Here is a 25,952-nt window from a genome sequence, read left to right on the forward strand (position 1 = left end):
GGGGTTTGTGGGAAGTTTTACACGCGATGGGCCTGGGCGAGCGGGGTACGTGTATTCCAGGAGGTGCGCAGGGAGTTTAACACGCGAGGGGCCTGGGCGAGCGGGGTACGTGTATTCCAGGAGGTGCACAGGGAGTTTTGCACGCGATGGGCCTTGGGCGAGCAGGGAACATATATTTCGGGGGTGCACGGGAAGTTTCACATGCAATTTGGCAACGTGGGCCCTCCCGGGTGTGCGGTTTCCCCCCTCCACATGCCCTGCATGCAGCCCACACCACAGGGGACTACCCTACAACCCTTACCATGCCCTGCAGGCAGCCCACATGGCATCATGCACTCGTGAGCGCACTTGTGAGCCCCAACTCATGTCCCCCAGACCACCCACCCACCATTGATGGGCACCTGCCAGCAGGCCCCGACTCATGTCCCCCACCCCACCCCCAGTGACAGGCACCTGCCAGCAGGCCCCGACTCATGTCCCCCCACCCAACACGTCATCACGATCCACACTCATGGCCCTTATGGCCACCCAAATCCCACCCCACGCCACCCCAGTCCAAACACCCAACCAAGCATTCCATCCTCTCCATATTGAAATCCCCATGTCATGATAGATCCCAAATGACAAGTATGCACATCAATACATGTCCATCAGACACACACAATGGGGGCACGTGAATGGGAAAACCCACATTGTGACATGCATGAAACCAATGAGAGAATACCACACAAATGAAGTATGAAGAAAAATGTATTATATACAAAATTGAAGGAATGAAAGAAAATCACACAAGAAAAGAAATAATAAACAAAAGCCTGGATGTCCAAAATGAATGGAAAAATGTGAATGCTGAATCCAATTAAATCCACATTAAAATGGCTCCAAATCGTTTGTCCGTTAAACCAAATCCAAAGTTTAAAAAATAAGAAAACCATTGCTCCATGGTAAAAAAAAAAATCAATGAAGTCAAATCCAGTCCAGAACTATATACAATGTAAACATCCAGGGTCCATGAGCCCAACAATCCAAAGGAAACCTACCAAAAAGCCTACCTAATGAATAACTATATACAAAAAGGTGGGGCATAGTCCATGTGCCCCAAAGGAAAGAAAAGTAGAAAGGAAACTTACACCTACAGAACTATTTACAAAGGCGGCGGGCAAGTCCAACGGCTCACTTGTTGATGTCCCGGGCCAGGGCATCATCGAACTCCTCTTCAACGTCCTGGAGGCGGGCCTCTTCTCTGGCCCTAGGTCTTGCAGGGATAAAGCCATGTCCACCTCCAACTCCCTGCGAATTTCCTTGAGGCACTCAGCCCGCCTCAGCGCCCTGCGCATGGAGTTCTCCGTCCTGACCATAGTGAGCCGTGCTTCTTCCGCCCGCCGCCGCTCCGCATCTATTTGCCAGCCCAACCGCTGCCAAACAGAAGACACTCCCAATCCAGGGTCCTCCTGCCCTTTGGCCGATGCCTGCCCCTCTGATGTTGATGGCCCCGAGCCATCATCGCTCCCACCTTGAGCCTGCTGCTGCCATGCATGTGCCCTGCCTGTTGATGCCTGCACGACGTCCTCCTGCTGGGGTCCAGTTGTTGGGGTGGCCACCCCTGCTGGACCTCCGACTCCCGACTGTGCAGGGATTTGGCCTCCACCAGCCTGGCTGCTGGGTCAGAGGCAGCTCCAAAGGGTGCCCAGGTGATACTTGGGCAGGAAGATGGCACGGAGGACGACTGGCGCATAGGGGGTTCAGTTGAGGAGGGGGTCGCTAGAAAGTCCAGCACACGGAGGAACCCAGCACCGGTGATCCCTCCTAGTCGGTCAACGAGGCACCTGAAATAACATGCAGCGTCCTCACGAGAACCCTGCACGTTATCCCGGATGCCAAGTTGACGCAACGCCACCCCAGCCAGGACAGGCTCAACAAGGTCCCGGATTTCCACATCCGCAGGGAGAGGAAGGCCAGTTGTTGTTAGCGGATCCCCTCGTTGAAAACGGGTCTGGACGAAGGCATCCCTGCTGGTGCGGGATGATGCAGTCACAGGATCAGGGACAGGATTACACACAGGCACCTCTGCGGCCGCCTGTGCTGCCTCTTGTCCCTACCCCTGGACTGCACCACTAGCACCAGAGGAACCCCCCCCCCTCCAGACCCTGTGTGTGGCCCTTCCACGGCCTCCTCCTCAACCAAACCCTCCACCAAGCTGGATGACTCTGTGCCATCTTCCTTCATAGACCCCTGTGGGGTGTCAGCTGCCCCTTCTGCTGCCGAGGAGTCCACCTCCGACCTCCGCCTCTTGGACCTACCCTCAGCAGCTGCGGCCACGGATGCGGCACCAGACTCCTCACTCCCCGACGAGATGACAACATGGGAGGGGAGCTGGGCCTTGCGTCTCCGGCTGGCGGTGGGATCCCTGCCGCTGTGCTCCACAGCACCGTCTCCGCCCTCTTTATCAGTTGACGCTGCAGACAGGGAGAGACAGAACACAGGCATCAGGGCACTGTACAATGGTCTGATACACACATGACAGTTGCGCATGAGTGGCAGTCTCAAACTTCACACATGGCATCACACTCCCCAACACACATATCATTTGAACCCACACACATGCGCAAATCAACAGGAATGTTGCAGCAGGCAGCACCATCCATACACATACAACAGCATGAGCATCCGAAGGTTAGCCTGACGTCACATGCAACAGTGGGAGTGCCAAACACATGCACACACGCCACCAGACATACATGCATCTGTACATTTCCACCACCTGTCGCAGTGAAATCATCGCCATCCATGTCACATCTGCCAATCAGCCTCCTACTGTCGGTGTCACATGCATCCATGGTGTATCACAGTGGCACACATGTCAAATACACACACACGCACATGTACATTGTGCACATACATGAAGGTGGAACCAGCATCCATGTGTCACACCACAACCATGCCACAGTACATACACATTAATTTTAACATGTGTGCACCGACACATGCATTTGGGCACCATGCATTTGAACACATACACTATTGATGTGCTTCACACATGACTAAATTCACATGCTACAGGCTCATGTCCCTGTACATATACATCCATACATGGGCCTTCCAAGACATATGTGCAACCTGCACACTCCTGCCACACCTCAACATGCAGAGCGTCCAATCAGTATGCATGGACACTTACCGCTCGACTCCGGACGGGTCTGCCTCTGAAGGATCTGGAGGTGGAGCGCTGGGTGTATGCATTCCAGGACCCTCATCTGGATGTTGGTAAGGCGGACCTGGCACCCCTCTGCATGCTTTGCCTTCAAGAGGCGCCGGGCCTTGCTGAGGGTCCTGGACCTGAAGTCCTCCCAGCGAATCCGAACGTGTTGCATGTCGCGGGCTGCCACCCCCTCCACATTGATGGCAGCCACAATGTCCTTTCAGATCCTCTTCCGTCCTTGTCATTGTCGGCGCGTGAACTTCCAAAGAGGGCATCATAATGCCCCAGGACTTGCTCCACCAGGATGCCAAATCCATTGGCAGTGAAGCTGGCAGCCCTCTGCCTCTCTGCTGGGGGGTTTCCACTGGTGCCAGATGGTGTTGTGTCGGACATGGTAACCCCCGAGGCAGGTGTGGGTGGGCAACTTGGTTCTACGGCTGGGCTGTGGAGCGATGGAATACCAGTCGGGAGTCTTCTGTTCCAGCAGGGGTGGTCACAGCAACTGAACCTCTGCAGATGGCTGACGTGCAGGCACCAAATACCAGGGCACGGGGCCAGCAGGCAGGCAGGCAGCAGCAGATGGCAGGTGGGAGCGAACTCAGGGCTCTGGGGGGCCGGAAAATGGCCTCCTGGGCAGGAGCGTGGTCTTCCGTGTGTTGTCACGTAGCCAGCTTGATACGGAGTGATTTGGCACGTGAAAAAACTGCACATCAGCGTGTAATTCGAGGAAAGGCCCTTAGTGCGTAAGCGCATCTGTGACGTAATGCACGCGGGCGTTTCCCTCCACACGGGTGCATGTTGATTGTACACGTGCAAAAACTGCACGTCCGAGTGTCACTGCGTGTAATTCGAGGAAAGGCCCTTAGTGCGTAAGCGTGTCTGTGACGTAACGTGCGCGGGCATTTCCCTCCACACGGGTGCATGTTGATTGTACACGTGCAAAAACTGCACGTCGGGTGTCACTGGGTGTAATTTGAGGAAAGGCCCTTAGCGCGTATATGAAGTGACGCGCACAGGCGTTTCCCTCAGCACGGGTTAAAGGTGAGCGGGGCCAGCAGTTTGCTGTATGTGCCTTTCGTGGAGACCGACGTTTGTGTTGCTACTTCGTGTTGTTTCGCGCACCATCACAACTTCACATCGGATCAAGGAAGTATCTCTTCTTTTGGAGGGGGTATTGGCTACGCGTGTTTTTCATTATCACGCTAGTCTGACGGTGAGTCGCGCACGCTATTTTTCCCACTGCGGGTGCCCCTGTGCATCGCGTACCGGTTTTCGAGGTCATAGTAGCCTGCGTGTCCCACGCGTTAGTGTTTTTCGTGTCCCTGGGTGCCACCGCGTACTGCGGGAGGTTAATTCCACACACGTGGGCTACCGGGGGTTGCGTGCACGGTTTTACTGCAGTTTTGGGGTGCCTGAGCGTTGCGTGACCCGTCACTTTATCACCGGGGTCACATACAGCCTTGCAGGTGCAGGGGTGCTGTTAACATCTTGTATCCCACCCCCTTCACCCCAATTGCCCAGGACAATTGTCGTGTACACCTCCCATTGGCACTACTACATCTGTGCCGGCACTACTACATCTGTGCCATGGCTGGGAGGCCACGAAAGGTGAGGTGGGTGAACTCTACGTGGCGGCCTGGTCAGGGACGTGGCCGGGGTGACCAGGGAGTAGGGGGACTCCAGGGTGTCCAGGGTGGCTGCAGAGGGGGAAGAGGCAGGGGTGCGCCAGTTCAGCACGATGTTGTGCCAGGTGTTGGTGCAGTCATGCCACCACCCCCTGCGGCTCCGGGAGATGCAGTTCTTACATCTGGCACAGGCGCCCATGTGACCCGGCAATCCGTTTCATCGACTGTCACGGGCCCAAGGGTAGAGGTAGCTGCAGGTGCAGCTGTGGACACCAACACCCAGGCTCAGGGTCTGCCAGCGCAGCCTGCGTTGGCACCTGAAGAGTCCCTGGAATATTTCCAGGAGGTCAGGAGGCACACCGTAAGTGCACGCAGGGCTGCACTGACCGAGGCATGTGTCCCTGGGGCAGTAATGTCATCTGCTGCCTCGACCAGCCGGGTGTTGGCAAGTGCATGGGCAGATGCAGCCGACACCTCCCCGGTTGTGAGTCTACCATCCAGGACAGTCCCGGTCAATGACCCTGGCACAGTGGATGTTGCTGCACAGGGTCCCTTCCAGGGCACCCAGCAGCCACTGACGCAAGTCAGGGCTCCCGTCCTTGTTCCACCTGCCACTCCCTTGGTTCAATCCACCAGTGCCATTGGCCATACTGATCAGGGCGGCATTTGCCAGCCAGGGTCCGGACCACTGTCCAAGAGGAGGAAGGTTGTACCTGCAGTAGAGGCTGGGACCCCAGACACAGCTCTGGCCTCCGGCACATCAAGGAAGAAGCCTTTCTGCATGCAGGAACTGGACTTCCTTGTGGACTATGTGCAAGACAAGAACCGTGGTATGCTAGTGGGGCCGAATTGTCACACTACGGCTGCCCATCGTATGTCTCACTGGAAGCAAGTTGCGGATTGTGTGAGTGCATTCGGCCATGAGGTGCGCACAGCTCAAGAGTGCAAAAAACGTTGGGATGACCTCAAACGCAGTACTAAGGTGAAGCGTGCCTCTAATTACAACATGACTCTGGTGACTGCCAGTGGGCCACCACCTGAGGAGGAAGACCTCACTTCGCACAGTCGTTGCGGGGTTCATACCGGCAGGAATGGTCAAAGGAGTGGGAGAGATGCTGGACTTTGATGCCCCGTCCAGTGAGTGTTGTCACGTGTTTGTCGAGGCCATGAGTGGTTTGCTTGTGTGATGTGTTGTGCTTGACTGCCACTACATGTCATGTGTACATGGTTCTCATGTGCAAGTCATGCAATGCTTCACTGATGCGTGCCTGATGCGTGCCTGCTATGCAGGAAGCTGGACATGCAGAGCAGACGGGGACTGTCCTCATCATCACACTTGCACCTTATTCACATGCTAGTCACCTGGCTGCCCCTCCGGTCCATGTTCCAGCTCACTGGCCCTTCTGCATGTAGCCTGGGGTGTCTTTCCTCTCAGCAATGGGACTATGTCATTGCATGACTGACGTGCATGTGTCTTCTTCCTGCATGTGGGTACTCCACGTAGGCATGCTCCCTTGCCCCTCCTTCCCCCCTGCACCCTAATTTCACCATGGCACTGGTGTGCATCATGTTGGTGTACTGCAATGGCCTGTTCAAGCTCCTGTGTACATGCAAACTTCCACCAGCCAACCTGCCAGACACATAAAGTGGGGTACATCCTCTGTCTTTCATGCAGGGTGTCTCACTTCGACTGTGCAGATGGCAGATGCTCTGCTGGGACATGAGTGCCCATTCATGCTCCATGTGCATTCCATGCATGCCCCTATGTGTCCTTGACTGGATGATCATTGTAGTACATGTCCAGGATGACCTACATTTCATGGCATTTGATCATCCATTCCATGCCCACTCTGGCTCAGTCCTGCATCACACACATGTTTAGGGTGTCACAGTCTGTGTGGGGCACAGGCCTCCCCCTGTTTCAGGCCCACTGACTTTGTTCAACTGGTGTATTGGCTTCTGCACACATGGGTGTACTACTGAGGGTTCATCATGTATCCTGCTTACTGTCCCATTATCATCTGCTGTGTTGTCAGTTGACTCAGATGATGCAATTGATGCTAGTCAACACTGTCTGCCAATACACAGGTCTGTGGTCACCCTTTCACTGCCATGCAATGCATCCCTGCATTTAAACTTTGGGGGGTGAGAGGGGTTTTGCTTGTAGCCATGCAACCCAGGTGATGCCTGAACTTGCCCTTGCACTGCCTTCACGTTTATTGATAGACATCATAATGTACTTGTTCATGTAGATAGTGGGTAACGTACACATGTTCTGCACTGCATCAACCCACTTCTGAGCCGTGTTACACCATTCTACATGCCTACTCACTGATGCAATGTCAAAGTGACCTGGCATGTATGGCCAGTTTTTCATCCCTTCTCTGTCATGAATGCGACGGGCACAGGTGCATCCTGTGACACATTTACTCAGTATTGGAACTCCCTAGTGGCTGTTTAGAAGAGTTGATTGGCCAATCTGCTGCCTATACCAAATGGCATAGGGCGCGGATTGAATGTAGCCTGCCAATCGGATTGTAATGACTGTGGAGCTTCCTTCACGTGTGTATGTGTGCACTTCCACATACACCAGAGCAAGCTGCTTGCTTTGGTGTATTGGATGCTGGTCATGTTCACAATACAGGTGTATGGGGAAATGGGTGTTTTTGAACGCTTTCACATGTACATATGCAAGCAGCTTCAACGTTGGTAGTGCAACATTGCGAGTACTCACTTATGTGTTTGTGAAAGTGTTCATTTACACAAGTGTCTTTCGCAGCTTTTTTGTTGACTGACTAATATGTAGTTGATTGACGTTTATGCTGGTGAGATTTCTGCATTGCGCACGTTATGTGGAACTGGCATGATCGAGAAGGTTCAATGTTGTGCAGTATGTGTATGCCCAGGCCCACTTAGCTACTATGGTGGGTCCTGGGCGTGGAATGATGTAATGGGCACATTCATAGCCCAATGTGCTCAATCAGGCCCTGAGGGGTGTTGTGGAGGCCTCATGTCCTGCAGCTGGGAGGGTACTGGGCGTTATGGTCCCTCATGCCTAGTTGCAGGCCCTTGATTTGCTTGGGACATTCACTATATCTACATGGGCCATGCCACCCGGTACAGGTGGAGCTGCAGATGAATGGAGCTATATTGATGATGATGCTTTAGTGATGCATGTCTACATGCATGTTACCTGTGTCATTGTGTGTTTGGATTCACTTGCAGCAGTGGTCAATTTGCAGATCAGAAATGCTTATGGTGTGTTGCATCTCTTAGTTGCCATCTTATTATTATTACTTTATTATTATTATCTGTCTTTTCTGCCTGTGACATGTGCCTGACAGAGATGGTGTCTGATGGAGTTCATATACTACATTTTGTACTTGTGTAGGCTTTGCTATTTAGACACATCCATTTCTGCTTTTGGGATGTGTTAGCATATCAAGGCCATTGGATGCATGCCAGGTTCTCATTTGTGTGTGACATGTCTGCTTCATGTGTTGGCTGTCTATGTGATGTCTATGTGTGTGTGTGTTATGTGCTTCTGACATGTGTATTAATGTTAATTTTTCTCCACTTTTCAGATGATGACGCAATGGAGCCAGAGGATGGTGTTGACATGCCAGGCACAGGGTTGCTATCACACCAGCAACCCGGCACAAGTGGGGGTCGTGGGGTGGTAGACCACGAGAACCCACTTGTGTTACAGACCATCTATTCTATGGCTGACAATGAGTCTAGCCCGGATGATCACTCTGACAACAATGTTGAGTTGGATGTGCATCGGGTCCATTCGTCAGGGGTGAGTGATCCTGAAGTGGACGCTCCTCTGTCTGTGACACCTGCACTGAGGGGCCAGACGATGGTGGGACCTCCGCCTGTGGTGGATTGGGACGCAGGGTCACCCTCCACACCAGTTGCTGATGTGCCTGGGGCATCAGTTCAACGGAGGAATGTAGTCCTGCAGCCGCGGGCGGTGGCAACCCAACAAGGATGTCGGCTCTTTGGGCCTCGCAGGTGTCAAGCCCAGCAACGCGGTGGCCGCACGCCACTGGGGTATACTAAGTGGGAGCAAGCCATGGTTGCCAATTCAGAACACCAGGGGGCAGCAATTGATAACATTGATGAGAGCATGGAACGTGTGGCCCAATCCGTGCTCCCCCTGCTAGGCAGGTGGATCTCCAGCAGCGGGTGGCACAGTCCACGGCCCGCTCGCTCAGGCTGGGCATGGCGGCCTCAGAAAGGGCACGTCGGGCTGAAATGGTGTCTTTGCGTCAAGCCATTGTTGCTCAGGCAGAGGCACACATGAGGGTTGACTATGAATCCCTCAAATCTACTCTGGCTGTGCTCTTGATGTCCCAGAGGACGCGGACAGAGGAGGGGTTGGAGCAGCTAGAGAATACCATCTCGGCTGAGCTACGTGCTTGCCGGGAGGTGTACCAGTTGTCCAGCCAGGCCATGCAGGAAGAACTCGGTGTTACACGTGTTACCTTGCAAGAGGAAGCACGCATATCACGTGAGGTTCTACATGCTGACCTACGTGTCATCGCCACCCAGAACCAGGCTCACCCGTCCTGCAGACTTGCTGCCAACGAGGGGCAAGCTGCGCCTAGGCGTGGTCAGGGTACTGTGCCACGTCACTCTTTTCAGCCAGAGGGTGATGAGGACGACGAGTTATCTCCCACACAGGTTGGGCTGTGCAGGCGTTGAGCCCATGGAGGTTTTTTTTTTGTCTCAACATCATCGCATGGGCGTGTTGAGGTGCACCCTGTACCTCCCCCTCCTGGGTGCCTTCCCCCCGGGTCGTATGTGGCCATTTTTGATTTTTATAGTTAGTTTAATTAGTTAATATCGTTTTTTCTAGTAAGTTTAATTAGGTAATATAGGTTTTGTATAGTTAGTTTAATTTTAATATAGTTTAAAATTGTTTGTGCATTCATGTGACAGTGTGGTGCTTTGTGGCTTTTGAAAGCATCCACTGTCTGTTCCAGGTGGGCCCTTCAAGCTTGTCTTGTGTATGTGTTTGCAGCTTGGGGTCCTGACTCACATAGGCCACTCCTGCTTCCCTTATCCATGGGCTTGCAAGGATGGTTCGGTGTAACAACCATTTACACAAGGGCATTGGACTGTCGTCATATCTATGGCCTGTCTGCTGCTGTACTACTTGTGTTAACACCCCTAGTGGGGATTAAGTGGGTTTTCTCCAAGGCATGTCTGCAATCAATTTGGGTGAGTACATGATTGATATCTCCATTAATTGATGTGGATTGTGATGTATGTTCTTTTCTTGCCTGTATATGTGCTAGATGCACTTCATGCTGTAGACAGCAGCCTGCACCCTTTGGCTGTCAAAGTCACACTGATGGTGGGAGGAGTTCGGATGTAGGTCTCAAACATGGCCCAGTGACAACCAGCATGAAGACACACACACAGGGAACGTTCCTGCCTTATTAATATCTTTTATGCCCTTTCTGCAGGAAAATGACCCTCCAGAATACCTTTCCCAGCAGACACGAGGCCAAGTACTACTTAAACCAGGCCACGTTCGGTGGTGCACACGTGCGCATGTGTGTGCAAGCAGAAGCACAGGGCTTGTGCTCAGACGTCCGACAGAAGCAGACGTGTTTTGAGGAGCTCCAAGCAAGGTGAGCAGCACAAGGGGCCACACCGCAGCCAACCTTCCACCAGACCACTTGCACATGCATGCTAAGTAGCGTCAGTGCTGGGGAGCTTGGACAGGCATTGTTGTAGAAGTGCACAGTACAGCTAAGATGCGTTGAGGAATAAATGCCAAGTAGCTTTACAAGTTGTCAGGGGCACACGCAGGGGCCGTCGCACATATCCTCGAGTCCCCCCTGCTCCATAGAAGCTGAGTTATTAGCGCAGTAGCGTTCCTAGCCAGAACTAATACAGAGCACATGGACACCCAGCGAGGCACAGACTCAACTGCAGTGCATATCATTTGCATGTGCAAATTGCACACATGCACTACCTTTTGAAATCCGCGGCTGCCAGAACATGACTTATACTGAAGTCGCACCTCGCTATACGCGTCTAGCAGCTCACCCAGGGACCATTCTATCATGTGTGATTCTTGACGCATTGGTCTTCCTTTACCACGCGCCCATGTGCGCCTGCCTTACTGCATTGACAGTGTATGAACCATCACGGGGCAAGCTAACGTATATGTACAAAGCAGCAGACAAGAGTGTTTGTTTGTGGAGGAGTCACTTAGTTTGGGGCATGAATGGTGTTGTGTGTGTGTTGTAGACACACACAGCTTAGTAACTCACGCTCTCTTTGCAGCATTGAACTGCTCCTGTTACCGCACCTGAGAGAGCGCAGGCAGGAGGCCAGCACTCACCCCAGAGATAAGTATCTCTTTGGCTTGCATTTGACTCATTTAGTACAATGTGCATGAGGAACATGGTTTCTCTGATTGGGTATGTGTTATTGTCAATAGTTGTATTTTGCCTGCTTTCCCTTGCCAATCCAACTCCCCTCTCCTGCCCCTCTTTCCGGTTATCCTGAATACCAATGCCTGTCCAAACAATGGATCCCTGACGCTCTTTCCCCGCCGGGGTCTCGGAGGCCTGTGTAGGTTTTACCTTGCAGGCGCCCAGACCACGGAGGGAGTGGTTGGTTTGTGCCACTCCTGCGCCTGGAGACCAGAGCTGTGACACTACCCATCAGTTGTTGCATCCTCATTGTATATTGTGTCCTGAAAATGGTACCCATCCTGTTGAACCATTGCTGAACTGTGCTACCTTGGTTGTTCTAGCATTCTGCTTGTACATGTGCTTCGACATTATTTTGCAACTTCAAGTCATCTACTGTAGACTCTTCCAGGGTTTTTTTGTGCCTAGAGGCTTTTTCCATGGTTTGGGTGTTTGGCTCCTTGGAGTTCTCTGCGATTAGGTATTTTTACCAGTCAAGGTGTCCTCTGAGGGCGCTGGACCCCATTTACACGCAAGGTGGAACATGAAGACCAAGGGGTAGGGGGATCCTGTAGCCAAGTAGACTAGAAGGAAGAAGGCTACATACCCCAGACACAGTTGTTCAGGAGGTCATGGTGATGTGTAAATGAGGGAGGGCCTTTTGTTGTTGGACAGTAAGCTTGGGCTACAGTGTTTGGGCACTCTCTGACATTGTCATTGTAGGGTACTATGTACATGATGTGTTCTGCTGGTCAATGGCTGTTCCTGTGTTTTATTTACTTTCGGGTGTCAGGGAATTGTTGTGGTTTGACATGCTGGGGTGTACACATGGTCAATGTTCGCATGTGATGTGTACAGGACACTGAGGGTCACTTGATTTCACATGCATATATTGAGTGCATGTCCCTACTGACACACACAGTTACACAATGCTCCACCACACGTACAACCACCCTTCCATGCCCACAAGTACACACAGATTGCCTTCTCGGGCACGCTGTGTCCCTGCAGCACATGATCAATTGCCATTTAGGGATCGTGTACATATGTCAAAAGGTTGTTTATATTTTTTGTCCTTTTGATGTGATGCTCAAGGTGTATCCCCAACACAATGGCTGCTCACTGTGTGCTGAGCAGTGTGTTGCAGGAAACACACACAGCACACACGTTAGGTAGTAGCGATTTTGACTTGCCCAATGTGCATGTGAACAGGCATTCAGTCTTTTTTTCATACTATCACTAGTGGAAAGCATTTGTGTACGATTTGGTATGTGTGGGAGGTTGTTGGTCAGTCATTTTATCTGATTCCGTCTCAGGCGTCATTGTCTCGGGCCACTTTCCATTTATCACATGTCACTTCGTATCTTATTGGTCATGTGTTGGGCTTTTGCTGTTGCATGCCATGTCATGGTGTGGCAGACAAGGGTGATGTGGGTTGGGAGGGTTTGGGTGACATACCAGTGATTGTCATGGCCTGTTTTGCAGGGGATGGTGTGATACACACCTTGCATGTGTTCCTTTTGGTCACACAGGATTGGTTATTTTTAAGTAGCTAGGGATGCACTCAATGTAGCACTTACGTGGCAACATTCTCATGGTGGTAAGGTTGTAACAGTTGACTGTCTCTTTGCCATCACCAATTGTCACCTGGTATGTGCCAGGCCTGTGGGCTCTCTGCAGGGGTGGGAGTTTAGGTGAAAAATGTGGCCACAAGCTGGGTCCGGGATGCCTCGCCACGTGCCCTTTCCCCACCCATGGGCAGCGCCTGTGCATGTGGTTGGGGATGTGGGGGCACCACCATGTCCACCGGTATGTCCCGCCGTGTTGCAACATTGTGCAGGACACATGCTGCCACAATGATCCTGCACACTACTGGGGGTGCATATAGTAGCTGGCCGTCAGAGCGGTCAAGGGAGCGGAAGCGTGACTTGAGCACTCCGAATGTGCGCTCCACCATGCCCCTGGTTGCAATATGGGCAGAGTTGTATCTTAGCAGGGGTGGTGTGGTGGGGTTCCATATTGGCGTCATCATGTGGTTGCTCAGAGGGTAGGCACTGTCCACTGGGGAGGTCATGATGGTTGTGATTAGTTGTGTATTTGTCTGTGTGTGACATGCATGCATGCATGTGCACAGGCATTTGTACTGACCAATGAGCCATGTGTCGCCATGCTTTCCAACTTCCAGGTCCCGGCTCAGGGCAGACATTCTGTAAATGAAATTGTCATGGGTAGACCCAGGATAGTTTGCACAGACAGAGGTGATGATTCCATGGGCATCGCATAGAACCTGTATGTTGATGGAATGCCAGTGCTTGCGGTTTCGATAGATGTGCTCAGTGGCCCTAAGTGGACGTAGGGCCACATGGGTGCAATCTATGGCACCGAGCACTTTGGGGAAGTGTGCCACCTTGTAAAAGTCCTGGACCACGGCCTGCCTTTCTGCAGGTGTTCGGGGCATGTATATGTGCCTGCGGACTGAGGGGCGCACAGTCATGATTGCCAGCACCTGGTGTAGGCAGCGTGACTGCGTGGCCTGTGAGATGTGAAACCCCCCCCCCCCACCATGGCAGTTGTCCGCTGAAATGAACCAGTGGCCAAACAATGCAGAACATTGAGCATCTTCTCCAAGGGGCTCAATGCTTGGGAGCACAGGGTGGGGTATGTAAGGTCATCTTCCCACTCCCTGGCCAGGTCTAGGATGATACAAGGTGTAAACCTATACCTGCCATAGACCTGGTCGTCAGGCATCCCAAAAAGACTGGTCCGGGGCAAAAAAATGCGGGGCCTGGCTATTCTCCTCCTCCTGCGGTGTCCCACGATCAGTGCTGCGATAAATGGGGCATTCATGGGGCTGTATATACATGTTTGTTGTTTGCGCACACTTTTATACTGCGCACGGGGACGCTTCTGCCTGCCTACGTGTGGCGGACGTGTTGACGCCTGTGCACGTCTTTTAGCGTGCGCCGGTTTCCCGTATTCGATTCCATGAATACGTGTTGTTCGCGTGCGTGTGGGCGTTCCGTGTATTTCCCTGCAGTACTTCCCCAGTTACGCCTTCTTATTCACGCGTTGTTCCCCATTCCGCATGTTACGCCCCGTGTCCCGCCCCCTTTTTGGTGTGTGCGCAACAACAGCGTTCGAGATGTTGCTGTGACGTGTGCACCCGTGCACACCACGCTCAGGTTTGGCAGACATCCCGCAGTAAACACGCGCAGGCCATTCCATGAATCGCACACTCGTGCTTGCTTTTTCACGCTTGCGCCAAGATTTTCTCAGCACATTTGTTCCATGAATCAGTCCCTCAGTGTATACGTGGCAAGAATTTCATCATCAACAAAACCAACAGTTCCAAAACACAGGAAAGAAAGCCCCACCAAAAAAAAAACACAGAGAAGAGACAGCAAAAGTCAGACCCATCTAGTGACGCATCGAGTGAAGGAAGGGAACCTACGTCCAGCCACCTAACAGCAGCATTACCTTAGGTATCTGGAATCATAACAGTAGAAACAACTCCAATATCTCGAAGTGAGGATACTCAACCAGACTCTTTTTTAGGAGATGGCGAGCACGAAGAGGGAGGAAGAAATCGAAGGAGCAAAAAGAAAATTCCAACCTGATCATTAACATTTCCAACAAAACATTGACTAAACAACAATTGGACCTTTTAAGTCTAGGCTTATCCTTTGTACCCACAAATTACACCAACCCATTCAACGAAGAATTGAACCTCTTCAAGCTCATTAGAAAAATTAAATTAAAAATATTTTTTGATTCCATCCCACCGATGCAAGCCACTTTTGATACTTTAGAAATTAGACCTAAAAGCAATTTTAGCCCTAATGTTAACAATTCAGCCTTGGACCATTTTGAAATGAAAATTAGGAAGGATTTCAAAACGTATATGGATATCAAAAATCAAAATCTTCGAAAACATTAGCACAGAATTCTTAAAGAACTATCTGATGATAGAACGATTGAAATTAAGCCGGCGGACCAAGGAGGTGCCATGGACTCAAATCTGTACAAACAGGGTTGTCTTTCCCTGTTGGAAGACATAAGGCCTCATTATAAGGCTGGCGCTCCCGTAATGAAGGGGGCCGGTACGGGACCAGCCCCCTTCATCACGGGAGTGCCGATTACGAGCTTCCCATCGCGGGACCTGGATCGCACGCCTGGTAGCGGAGGGGGAAGAGGGAGGCAATAGCGGGCCAGATGTAATCTGCCCGTTATTACCTCCCTCCCCATTCCCATTGAGCCCTATGGGGGCTCAAATGGGAATGGGGATGGGTTCCTGCAAGGAGGACTTACCAGGTCCTCCTATGTCGGAGTAACCCGGTAAGTCCCCATTGCAGTAACCCGGTAATGGAGCCCGGAACGGAAGCAGCCATGGAGCTAACAGCTACCTCCATGGCTACCTCCATTCTCGTAATGAGGCCCATAGATACATATATGATCCTTGATCATGATCCCACAAATGAAACTCAATTAATGATTGAAGAAGTAGTGAACAAAGTCGCGGAGGAGGGCTGGTTTACTGAAAAGACCAAAGATGTTCTAATCAACAAAAATCCCATTTTACCAGTATTTTACGGCCTACCTAAGGTCCACAAAAACCTCACTAATCCTCCATTCAGGCCAATTGTAGATATTTGAACAACTACTCCAAATGATAATCCAATCTACTTCCACTTACTTAAGAGACACTACCCATTTCTTGAACATCCTCAGTACAATTGATCAAGTAGAAAACGAATGGATTCTTTTCACATTGGATGTGCAATCACTTTATACTTCAATACCACATGAAGAAGGGTTGGAAACCCTAGAGTGGTTACTGCTAAAACAAGAACATTTTCCATCAAACATAATATTTGCCATTGAATTGGCTAAAATGATACTTTTCAATAATTATTTTAGATTTCAAGGCAAATATTATTTGCAAACATCGGACACTTCCATGGGGTCATCAATGGCCCCTGCCTATGCAAACACGTTCATGTTTTACTTTGAAACAATGCACATACTAGACATTCCCACATGGTCAAATCAATTGGCCATGTGGAGACGTTACATTGATGACATTTTTGTGATTTGGAAAGGCACTAAACAAGAACTGGAATTCTTCTTGGAATATCTGAACAAGTGTAATTACAGGATTAAGTTTACTCTGGAAATAGGAACCCCTGCGGTTAATTTTCTAGATGTTAAGATCTATCCAGAAAATCGCAAACCACTATCTTCAGAAAATCCACTGATGTTAAAAATAGTTTATTTTACACCAGCCATCATCCACAACACCTAAACAATAATTTACCACTAAGCCAGCTTCAAAGAATTAAACAAATTTTATCAACGGATGAGACATATAAGGAAGCTTAAGAAGATCAAATTCTACGATTTCAAAAGAGAACGTTTCCAAAACCGATTCTATCACAAGCCATAGAAAAATGTCAACTGATGCAGAGAACCCAACTTCTCAATCAACAAAAATGACAAGTCAAAAAACAATCCTCCATTAATCTATTTATCTCAGTATTCCACAAAGAGCTCACAAATCAAAAGGATACTGTATAAAAACTGGAAAATTACAAGATTGGATCCACAACTTTGTACTCTCTTTCCAAAACCACCACTAATGGCCTACAAGAGAGGGAGAAATTTACGAGACTCATTAGTTAAAACAGAAAGAACAAACAGAGTGCAACACCGATTTCTTTCAAAGCCAAAAAAGGGGACATTCCCCTGTCTAAATTGCTGTCATTGCAATAACGTACAAAAAGGGTCACTGATTAGAAATCCCTACACCGGACAAAAAAATTAATCTACAAGATTATGCCACATGCGAAAGTAAATGTGTGATATATGGGTTGATTTGCCCTTGTGGGAAATATTATGTCAGCCAAACGATAAAACGAGGAAAAGATTGTATCACAGAGCACAAATCCAACATTAGAACTGGAAACATGAAATCACCTGTCAACAAACACTTTAAAGAACAACATCACACAATTTCACAATTAAAGTTTGTAATTCTTGAAGCAATAACACGGCCACCAAGAGGAGGAAATCTACAGCAGATGTTATCCTGTAGAGAGATGTTTTGGGTGCACAAGTTAGAAGCCCTCGAACCCAGAGGGATGAATGAAGAATTTTCTTGGAATGTATTCCTATGAATAGGAATAACAACGAGATGGGAATTTGCATCACTGGAATTTGTACTCTAACTAAGGTCACACAAGTCACACATACCACCAGTGTATTAATATCTTTTTTGCATGAAGAACTGTGTAATATGTGAATGGATTTGATAGCCTTAGCATCCACACATCAGGATGGAATCACATTGAAATGATAAACTATTTACAAGAACAACAATGTAGCTAGAATTCGCTGTTATTGTCAGTGACGAAAGGCAGTTAATATTGTATTGTATAAAGACACCATGGTACATATGTAAATGACGTTGTGATATGATGGGATGACTATCTATTTAGACATAATTTAACAGCATGGTTAAACTACTCTAACATGTTATGCTTTACAGCACACAACACAATGTAAGCTACTGATTGACTATCCAGTAGGCATCACATGGCCCTGTGGACAGCATACCAACATACCTAAAAATTACCTAATCCACACAACAAAATGGTTCCTAGAATCCAAATATATCACATGACCATGATATTCCTGTCATACTGAAACCGTTGCTCTGCATGGGGCTTATTCGGTAATTATCTTTAGCATCGCGATCACCGCAACACATGAGATGACTGGGGACCATCATCTATATTCATCTATATCCATACTGTGAATTAAATATACACGACGATTTGAATAGTGGGAACCACAACTCCCAGAATTCCATTGTATCACGTGACCGCACGTATTTAGTCACGTGATTATATATTTGAAGCATTGCTTAGCAACAAGCTCATTTGGTGAAACTGTGTAGGAATACGAGGAATGCTCTCGGACAGGATACATCTAGGAACTATCCATATTATATCTACATTTATCTATATCCATACTGTGAATGAAATATGCACAGCAATTTGAATAGTGGAAACCACAATTCCCAGAATGCCATTGTATCAAGTGACCGCAAGTATTTAGTCACATGATTATATATTTGAAGCATTGCTTAGCAACAAGCTCATTGGGTGAAATTGTGTAGGAATGCGAGAAACGCTCTTGGACAGTGTACATCTACAAACTATCCACAGGTAAGCTTGGTAAAGCCAACCTACATCACAACATATTAAGGACATACTGGACTGTAATCTTAATATGGAACTTTATTTGTAGTGACGGAACTTAGAATCCGACACGGAAACAGCCAGTACTGCTTTTGAAAACACAGTCAACAACTGAAGGGTGAGTTTTCTTGCCATTTTCTTCTCAAATTTAATTATGGATGTATTTAAACACATGGATAAATAAATAGATAATTACAATGCAGACATTTACTTTTCTAGGAAAATCATTGGCCAGTCTCTTCCAATAAGAAGTCCTCGGAGACACCTTTATCGTGCAATCAGACCAATACACCAACACGCAGGTACTAAACGTACTGATGTGAGATTTATTTATTTATTACAACAGTAATTCAATCACCAATATGAGTATCATACTATTTGCAGACTACAACCACAGAATGAACATTGACACCAATAGATGACGTTTCCATGATTTCACAACGGAATGGTTACCATACACAAAGAAATGCTTTTGAACAAGTGTTTTTGACAAAGTGTTTTTTGAAAAAGTATCCTTGAGAATATAATTTGTTGAGTACCCTGAAATTCATTTTGCTCCTGAGGAAGAGAGATATTCTCTCGAAACGCATAGAGCTCTGTAATTTTGTGTTTTGATTTGTTTTGGTGAAGTGCCATTTTCAACTGAATCCTTTAATTTGTTTACTGAGTGAATCTAACTCATGTGTGTGATGAGGGAAATGAGATATGAGAAGTTATTTTTTTGTCCTTTTTGTCTAAATGTTTTAGGTTTTTTTTTAAATTGTTATTTTTTATTATATATTTCAATATCATTTGATTGTTTTTTACCCATTTCTAGGTATTCTGTTATGAGACATGTTTACTGATATGGGCTTATGGGAAGGTTTAAAACTAGTTTTGTTGTACTTCTTATGTTATTATCCTTCATTGTTTGGATTTGTTTGAAATTATAAATAAAGTTATTAAAACAACTCATGTGTGTGTGTAAAAAAAGTTTTATATACCTTTTTGTTTAAAGTATATAAAAAAAATTATTAACAAATTGAATTATCTTGTGAAAATGAATTATTTTGAAAAATAACCACAGTTGGATATACTGATTTTCATCCTTAAAATTGCAAAGAGAGAAACTACTAAATAATTAAAGTCATTTGAAAATTGATTGGAAAGTCATCCTTTCCATTACCTAATGGTGTGCAGGGGACAGGATTTCCTATTAGCAATAGGAACTCTTTTTTTGTTCACTATTATGTTGACTTTTGATACCAGGGTCATTTGTTTTCTCCCCCGCACCCTTTAAAACATGTAGAAGATTTGATGAGCCATAGGAGCTCTAAATTACTTACAATTATATTCAGCATCCTCATATAGACATCAAAAGAAAGGGTGTGCTTTTTCTCCTTCATGGTTCTGTGCAGTTAAGTAACAGACAATGCACAATGAAAGGCTCTGGGAAGGGGAAACAGGTGGGGCTGAGGGGAGTGCACAGTTGCTGTACCTGTTCCTCACAGCGGTGCTACATCAGCCATGGAGGCCCCCTCTCAAATCTCCCTGCCTGGGACTTGCGAGGAGGACTGCAAACCCAAGGAGTATGACCATTTCTTTCGTCAATGCCTTTTTCTTTACATAGCCTTACCAATATTATACGGTCCTGGAAGAACTCTTTTTATAACCCTTACAATGTTCAAATAACATTTTCATTGAACAATCTGTGGGTTATATGAACCAATACAGGCCGCAGATTGGTTCATGTAGCCCAGGTGGATTTATGCACTAATAACTTATATATTCTTATATATACTATCAAGAGAGAGGCGTGTTGTAATTACTTTATAAACCCCAACTTCAGATTGTACCGGGCGTATGGGCCCGTAAACCTTGTCAAATGCCTTTGCTGCGTTCTGGCCTTAAACTCTGACTTCAGTGCCTATAACCCCTGGTACAGCCCAAGGACCAAGTCTATAACGCTTAATTAGAATACATGAATGTTGAAAACCCCATTGCAGACAATCCAGTATTAGAGGGCAATCATGGCTGGCATAGCTTCTGTCCCAGTATTCCATTGTTTATCCTTTATCTTCCGTTGTTATAAACAACACATTCTTCCCTCATTGCAGGGAATGCTCTCATAGCAATAATGCCCACTTCTATTGCTTTTATCAGATGGTAACAGCCCTAGCTCTCATTAAAGGCCCATTTCACCCATCTGACCATTGGGATGGTGCTCGATTGCCTAACTAGTAAGTCTCTTCATGTCTTAAATTATTTTTTGTCTTCCGCTATCAAATGCGATAAAATTCTCCCTGGGACTGAAGTCCAAAACTATGTAAAATGTAAAAATATTGAGACATTCATTTAAGTTTGAAATGCTAATAAAAGGGATCAATTTGTCTTAAGAGGATTTTAACCACTTACGGTGCATGAGTCGATGCCTGTATGACCAGGATATCCAGCGCAGAACATTGTCTCTGTGATTATGTTATCATTATTTTGGTATTGGGCAACACACTCTTCTTGGTGCACGACAGGAGTTACCACTTGCTGCAGCTTTGTTGATATTGCTCCTTCTTCAAAAGAAAACAAGTTAAAATCAAAGTTATAGAGGATTGGAGAAGGAATGGATATTGAAATAAACACTGATTCTAGCTAGGCCTTAAGTACTGATTAACCTTCCAGATACAAAAAAAAACGAGTGATATCATTTGATGTGAAAGGTATTTTTACATTTATTGCACTTTCTTAAATTAGACGATCCTTTAATGATTTGCCTTAATATTGATTTGAGGATTTATAAATTGTGTGTAGTGCAATTCCCTAGACATTGGGGGTCATTCCGAGTTTGGAGTTAGCCATGGTGCTATTAGCGCCATGGCTGCCTCCAAACTCGGGTCCAGGTAGTCAGAATGGGGACTTACCGGGTCATTCCAACCTTGGAGGACCCGGTAAGTCCCCATTCTGAAAACCATTCCCCATTCTCATTCGAGCCCCCATAGGGTTCAATAGGAATGGGGAAGGAGCTAATAAAGAGCCCGCAAATTCCGGGCCCGTTATTAGCTCCCTGGTCCCTTAATGGGTCCCGCTAAGGGCAGCTAGTAAAACCAGCCGGCCCTGGTGGGACCCGCTAAGGGACCTCGGAATGCAGTGGTAGGGGGTAAACGGCACCGGCATCCTTACCGGTGCCCTTAACCCCCTACCGCCGTACTCGTAATGACATCCATAGACATTCTTTAACTGTTTGCCTGTACAATGTGTATGAAATCCCTTTCTACAAATCGTGACGTGTTGGATTAGCTTATCCCAATCATTGGAATCTGCAGAAACTGAATTCCAAAGTGATCACATCGATACATTTGTCTATGGAAATTGCTGTTGATACATATCATAAAAACATGTTTCTGTTAACCTTTTTGTTCCTGAGCCTTTTAAATGAGAATGTCCTCCGAATCGTGTTGCCTCCAAAATTACTAATCACTATGTCACAAGAATTCAGAGTTTAAAGCATTAGCCCTTAGAGGCACTCATACAGTAGATCCAGGTGAAACAGGCTTTAAAAATAAGTAATAAAAAGCTCTGAAATGCACAGTGAACAGGCTAAGTGAGAAAGAAGGTCCATTGTCTGTTTTGTATAGGACTTACAAAATGCAGACCTTAGGGTTTGAGGAGAATCTGTCATACAATCAGGTGGTGGGATGGGTACAGGACTGTGCTGAGAATTCGAAGAGAAATAGAGAGACTGATGAATGGGATAGATGTTGTAATATTTTTTGCATATAACACTGCTTAGTATTTTTTGGGTGTTCTTCATTGTGCTAAATGAAAGGTGTTGTCAGGTGAAAATCAGAAGGGAATGCCAGGCAGGAAATATCATAAAGAAGGCAGGAATGTTTGCAGTAACATGTGGAATGAGGGAGTGGGGCAAATATACCAGTGCGTGTGTTTTTCTCCTGGTCTCTGCTACTGTCATTATTTTTGTTCATATAACTGTTTTGTTGATTTTACAAAAGGTCATACAATTGTAATACAGTAATTTGCTAAAGAAAAGAAAATTCCAAAATGAATAACTAGTATGCCACAGCTCTAAAACATAAGATACATCAAATGTATTTATTTAATACAGAATTGACGTGGTAAGGTCTTCATATTTAATAGCTTTCATATTTAGTATTGGGGGAAAAGTGGAATAAACTGGGATTAAGACATCAGACAGATAATGCACACGGGGAGAAACCAATTAAAAACAAACACCCTCCAGTGACATAGCTTTTAAGAGTGCAATTTAGTAAAGGTGGACATTAGATTTTACATTTAGATTATTCATAACAAACAAGATTTTCTCAAATTTGGGAGGCACAGAGTTCGCCAGCATATTTCCAATATGGTCTTGCACACATGTTGCTTTCCTTGACTTATACACTCTTAATATTCCCTTATTTGCAAATAGTAGGGCTCTGATTAGCCAGTGTTGGAGACCCATGTTCCCTCTCTTAAGTAGGATGTGGGGATTGCTATTTTTGTTGGAAAGACACCACGCAGAACCATATCAACTCTTTACCTTACTGTACTTTACTTTAATATTTATAACGCGCAACACACCCGGGGGCCCCAGAGTGCACATATAATAAAGTACAAAACAATACAAAAAACAGTCAGTTGGATCAAGGGGGAGAACAATAATGACGTACAAATAATCAACTCCTCTATTGAAAAGATGAGCCTTAATCGCCTGTTTAAAAATATTCAGGCACAGTATAGTCCTCAGTGAGGCTGGGTGCTTATTCCACGTGTTAGGGGCCCAAGAGTCAAATCTGACTCCCCCAAACTTTTTCAATTTGAACCGCGACTGAAGTAACAGGTTACTAGCATTGGAGCGGTGAGCGGTGAACTCTCCTACACAGAGCCACCTCTAGGTGATCGGGAAGTTGATGAGGTGCATTGCCAGAAAGGCATGTGGGTGAGGGCTTTGTGTTGAATTCTGTGTTTATCAGGTAACCAATGCAACTCACATCCCATTGCAGTAATGCGTTCCTGCTTACTCATACCGCAGACAGCCCCATTCTGAATAGTTTGTAGTTTCTTCAAATTTGCTGAAGAGGCACCCACCAAGAGGCTATTGCAATAGTCTAATTTAGAGGTAATAAGGGCTGAGGCTTCCAAGGCTCTATCTCCTCAGAAAGATAAGGGTGATCTGCCTAAGCAAATTAGTAGTATAGGCCCAGGAGGAGCGTGAATAGGCAGTGTGTTTGTTAAATGACAGCTGTGAGCCAAAAAGAACTACTAGAGTTTTAACATGAGGGGCCACTGACATGGGACAACCAGCTATTCTGAATTGACTGTATGCAGGGTCAATTGTCCTTAGCCTGAAACACTAGCCAGTAATCAGCAACTCAGTTTTGTTATCAGTCAGTGCCAAAGAGTTCAATGCCATCCAAGACTGGAATGACAAATACATTTTGTTGATGGCCAAGGAGTCCAGAGCATGATCACCCGACAACTCTACAATGATCTGGGTATCATCTGCGTAATTAGTATAGCAGACCTCCAGACTGTCCAAAGATCAAACAGAGGTTTTTGATGGATATTAAAGAGAGTCAGGGAAAGAGACGACCCCAGTGGTACCCCACAGGTGAGAAAAACATGGGCAGCTTGACAATCACCCACTGCGACACATGCAGACCGTGACCCCAGATAAGACTCAATCCAGTTGGTGGCATTTTCAGAGCATCTCCTGATTTCTGTCAGTCTTCTGGTGAGCAATGCATGATCCACCAAGTCAAATGCAGATCTCAGATCGAGCCGCATTAGAAGCGCGGTATGGCCGTTATCAATAATTCCTGCAATATCAGACTTTAAATCTAGTAAGGCAATCTCAGTCACAGTCTTGGCCTAAAATCCAGATTGCCGAAGCTCCAATACATTATACCTTTCAAATAACTCCTGCAGTTGTACATAAGCAATCCTAGACATTTGTAATAGGTTGGTAGTTACTGGCAATTGCAGGATCCAGTTTGTCCTTTTTCAGGAGGGGGGTGATCCAATCCTCCTTAAGATTGTGAGGCACACAAGACTCAGCGAAGAATGCACTAACAATCCTAGTAATCCACGGAACAAGGAGGTCTAAAGAGTCTTTAGGATGATGGTAGTGAGGCAGGAGTCTCCCAAACAGGTGGTATATTCCGTACCCCTCATAGTATTGAGAACTTCACTCTCTGTATTCTGCGTAAAGGTAAAATTAGGCTGATACAATAAGGGCACTAAAGTGAAAACCAAGAATGCAACTGGAAGGGAGGAAACTTTCTCCATAAGCAGTGGACGGTCGTTAATGGATTGTTGATGGCATGATATTTTCCGAGTAAATTCATCTTGAATGGATTGGCACAAGCTGTTACTGATCTCAATCTTGGGACTAGCAGATGACTTTCCTTCTAGTTCACAGAGAATTACAAAAAGTTCCATAGATCTTAATTTAGCTTCTGAAATTCTGAGATTAGAATTAGCCTTTTTAGCCAGAAAAATAGCACGCTTGTAATTCGTCACAGCCTTCTTATATGAAAGCAGGGTTGCAGAACAGGGATTTTTACGCCAGGCACGTTCATGGGCTTGTTTCACTTTCCTATATGTAATAACTATGGTATTAAACCATGTATTTCTCTTAGATTCATCTTTTATAAGTTACACCCACACCGGTGCAAGAGTATCAACAGCCTCCCAAATGATCAGTTCGCAATGAGTGGCCAAGTTGTTAATATCGGAGGTTGGAAATAAACTAGACATTTTTTGTAATACCACAGCTGTAAGGGCAGGCTTGAACCGCCAATGGCCTGATGGCCGGCTCCCCCGGCCACCATCTTCCCCCACCCTCGGTTCGCTTATTTTTAAAATTGTTTGCCCTTTTCCCACCTCCACTTTACCTGTTTATTGTGAGGAAGCAGGCTTCCACCGCAGCTGCTTACCTGCTTTTGTGGCCACCATGAAAAGGGAGGAGGGGCTCTGAAGAGCGCAGCCGTCCCTTTCCATGGTGGCCATCTTGGAAAAGGATTTAATTCATTGAACGGGACGCATCCTAATTAATTAATTTTATTTTTTATTTTATCGCCTCAGGCTACTGCTTTGGTAAGCCAGGGTGCTAATGAGATTAAGCTCCCATTCCAGGGGTTAACACCCTTTCCAGCCAATGGAATGGGTGCTTGAAGCCACATTCATGACATTTTTAGTTTTTCTAGGCAGAACACTAGAATGCAATACGATCAATGGGAGTAGTAAAGTAAGCAAAATATAGAAATTGTCAGACCAGGGGCACGTGGTAAGCACAATGGGTGGGATTTTGATGTTGGGGGTCAAAACCCAATCAAGAATATAACCTTCTCTATGTGTAGCAGTCTTAACATGCTGAGAAATACCTAGAGCCCCTAAGATATATTGCTTACAGGTCGAGGTCATTATTGGCCCACAAGTT

General features: G+C 46.9%; 1 protein-coding gene across 1 annotated transcript in view; it reads right to left on the bottom strand.

The window, feature by feature from the left end:
• Positions 1-25,952, bottom strand: part of OVCH2 (ovochymase 2) — a 1,298,878-nt gene that overhangs the window by 130,385 nt on the left and 1,142,541 nt on the right. The window contains exon 19 of the mRNA XM_069623602.1: positions 20,915-21,066. Within this exon, the coding sequence (XP_069479703.1) occupies positions 20,915-21,066 (152 nt within the window). The remainder of the gene's footprint in view (positions 1-20,914; positions 21,067-25,952) is intronic.

Source organism: Ambystoma mexicanum, chromosome 11, assembly GCF_040938575.1.
Source record: "Ambystoma mexicanum isolate Mex_15411 chromosome 11, UKY_AmexF1_1, whole genome shotgun sequence".
Classification (NCBI taxonomy): domain Eukaryota; kingdom Metazoa; phylum Chordata; class Amphibia; order Caudata; family Ambystomatidae; genus Ambystoma; species Ambystoma mexicanum.